Genomic DNA, 3,134 nt, shown 5'->3' with positions numbered 1-3,134 from the left:
GGCCCGGCCGCGGCGCCGCCGCCGCTGCCGCTGCCGCCGGCGCTGCCGCCGGCGTCGCTGCCGGCCTCGTCGCGGCGGCCAAAGGGGTTCTTGGAGTACTGGATGCGGACGCCGCCGCGTTCAGACGACTGGAGCACCGCCCCCTGCGGGCACACGAGGGTGGGCATCCGATTCAACAAAAGGAGGTTTTCCCGGTAACACTACTCAAGGGCGGGGGGGGGGGGAGAGGCGCGGCCGGCCCGGAGGGACGGCGGCGGCCGCGGCGGCCCGAGCGTGCGCTGCAGGCCCCGCCCGCAACGCGTGGCGGCAGCGGCGGCGGCGGCAGTGCTTCGCGCGCGGCGGCGCAGCGGCCCCCAGGCTGCGGCCCCACCCCGAGGGTTGTGGCCTCTACCGCGGCGGCCCCTTGCCGTGCTCAAGGCGTGCCGCGCTCCCGCAAGCCCACCTGCAGCGTCTGGTGCACGAGCATGGCGCTGGCGACGTCCGAAAACTCCACAAAGGCCGTGGTGCTGCGGGGGCCCTTGACCACCTTCATCTGCCTGCAGGGGGGGTTCAAGCGGTCAAAGGGGTCAAACCCTGTCAAGGTCGCAAGAGCGAGGTCTGTGGGCCACGGGTGCGATTGAGAGCGGGCAGCGCAGGGGTTGACCGCGCAGGGGCCGCCCACGGCACGGCCCCAGCAGGCGCAAGGCGCGCCATGGGAGAGGGAGGGACCGCAGGGGGAATATCACCCGTCCGCCCGGCTGCGGATGCATGGTGTGTGTGCAAGAGGGGATGCGCCGCACCTGTACCCGGGCTGGCTGCTCATCAGGGCGCGGAGCTCGGCCTCGTTCACATTGTCCCCCAGGTTGCCGCTGGGGGGGGGGGCGTGGTGAGCGTGGTGAGCGTGCGTTTGCGTGGGGTGTGTGCATGTGTTTTGGGTGGAATGCATGTGCGGCCGCCGCAAGGCCACGCGGGCGGGCAAGTGGTCGTTCCCCGGCGCGGCGCCGGGGCGAACCACCCCTGGAGAGCGGCGGGCTTGGCGCCATCACTGTTTCCGCCGCCCTCTGCGCGCGGCCACCTCACTCTTTCTCCCACGCACCCCCAGCCGCCCCTCTTCCCCGCCCGGGTGAGAATTTCTCATACACCACACTCACATGAATAGCGTGTTGCAGGGCGGGTTGTCCCGCAGGTTGGTCACCGGGCTGAAGCTCGCCGGCCGCAGGGGGCCTGCCAGGTGCATCGGCAGCACACCCGTCGGGCTGCCCAGCGGCGACGCAAACAGCCCCCCCATCCCCGCGCCGCCCGCGCCGCCGGCGCCGCCGGGGCCGGCGGACTGTGGCGACGCGGGGACGGGCAGCGGCGCGGCGGTGGTGACGGGGACGAGGGGCGTCATGAGGGGGCTGGGGCGGGAGCTGCGCTTGACTGAGGGGTCGTCCAGCTGGTGGGAGGGACGCGTCGAGGGTTGCGTGGGGCGGTGAGGCGGCGCGGCTGTGAGGGGATGCCAGCGGTGCTTCAGCCCCGCAGCGGCGGCGGCGGCGCGCCTCTCGCAGCGGACGCTGTTTGCCACCGCGCCAGGCGATCCGGCCGTTGCCTCCGCGATATGATGCGGGTAAAAACAGGCAGCCTTCACGCCTTGGCCGCCGGCCGGCCAGACGCCATAGCTCGCGCCCGGCCGCTGCGTTCACGCCCTGAACCCTGCCATGCAGCTGCCCGGAAGCTGCCCGGGCCTCCCGCACCTTGAGGTACATGTTTTTGCGCGCCATCTCCGCCCTGAGGGTGGACTGGTCGTCAAACTGGGCGCCGCTGACGAGGTCCGCCGCGAAGCGCGCGGCAGTCGGGGAGTTGAATAGCGCAAAGCCCTGCGCGGCAAAGAGGACGGAGGCCAGCAGAGGGCAGGGGACGGGTTGGGCCCAACGGGTGATAGGGCTGCGTCGGGGCGTGGAGGATTGCCGGCTGGAGAACAGTGCGTGGGCATGCGCGTGCGCGCGCGCAGTTTGCGGCGCACGCATGCAGGCATGAGCATGCAGACACGCGTGCATGCAGGCACAGAAGCTTATGCATGCGTGCGCCGTCAATGCACGCATCCACAGCAACATGCGAGCACATGCACATGGACGCATGCACATGAACGCATGCACATGCATATGGACACACATGCACAAGCGCACACGCATCCACAAACTCACCCTCCCTCAAATTCTCTCCTCTCACCCGTGCACACATTCTCTCTCGCACGAAAGCACCCAAACACAAACACACATGCATGCACACACACACAGGCCTGCATGCACACAAACATGCCCCTGTCGCCGCCCCCACCTGCGGCTGCCCCGTCTTCCAGTTCATCTGGCATGCCTCGTAGCCCGGGACGTACCGCAGCATGTTGTGCAGCTCGCGGTCCCGCACATCCGCAGGGAATCCGCTTATGAAGATGGTGCGCACGTCATCCTGGCGCGGGGATGAGCGCGTGCGTTGGGTGTGAGAGAATCGACGCGTGTATGTGGGTCCAGGCGTGCATGTGCGAGTGAGAGAGGGAAAGGAAAACAGAGATGTTGTGGTGCATCCGTGAAGATTGAGAGGGAGGAAAAGTTGCGAATGAGGGGAGGGGAGGGCGTAGGTGGTGGTCGGTTTGTTAGGACCGAGTGCACCGAAGGTGCCTGCCGCGCTTCTGCTTGGCGGCGTGCCGCAATTCCACGTTTTTCGGTGCATATGTTGGTGTGAGGTGATTGCAGCGCCTGTCAGTAGTGCGGAATACCGGGGCTGGTGTAGCCGAGGGCGCGGGGCCTCGCGGCGCATGATGACGTCATAGGGGCGTCATGGGCAACAGACGCGAGCGCCCGGCCGCGCGGCCGCGGGCCGGAGCCGGCGCTGACGCGACGAGGGCAGGGGGCGGGTGCGTTTGCTGGCACGAAGATCTCACTCTACACATGCAGCTGCGAACGGACCGCGGCAGCCACGGGCAAGGGCAATATGACGCGCACACACACGCACACAAACCTGCAGGCCGGCCGAGCTCGTAGGGCTCCCGGCCGCGGCGGCGGCCGCCGCCGCCGCCGCCATCGCCGCCGCCGCCGCGCCCGGCGGCGCGCCGACCAGGTAGCCGCTGCCGGCGGCCGCCATCGCGGCCTGGTTGGCGGCGGCGGCGGCGAACGCGGGGG

At 69.7% G+C, this 3,134-nt stretch overlaps 1 protein-coding gene across 1 annotated transcript; it reads right to left on the bottom strand.

Annotated features, from left to right (window-relative positions):
• Positions 1–412: 412 nt before the first annotated feature.
• MNEG_14306 (hypothetical protein) lies at positions 413–3,096 on the bottom strand (the record flags this gene model as incomplete). The annotated part of the gene is made up of 6 exons (XM_014037222.1): positions 413–536; positions 780–848; positions 1,131–1,309; positions 1,713–1,835; positions 2,296–2,424; positions 2,974–3,096. The coding sequence occupies 6 exons, from the start codon at positions 3,094–3,096 to the stop codon at positions 413–415; spliced, it is 747 nt and encodes a 248-aa protein (XP_013892676.1).
• Between the last annotated feature and the right edge of the window lie 38 nt (positions 3,097–3,134).

Source organism: Monoraphidium neglectum, assembly GCF_000611645.1.
Source record: "Monoraphidium neglectum strain SAG 48.87 unplaced genomic scaffold scaffold04391, whole genome shotgun sequence".
NCBI lineage: Eukaryota > Viridiplantae > Chlorophyta > Chlorophyceae > Sphaeropleales > Selenastraceae > Monoraphidium > Monoraphidium neglectum.
This window is presented reverse-complemented; position numbering and strand designations above follow the sequence as displayed.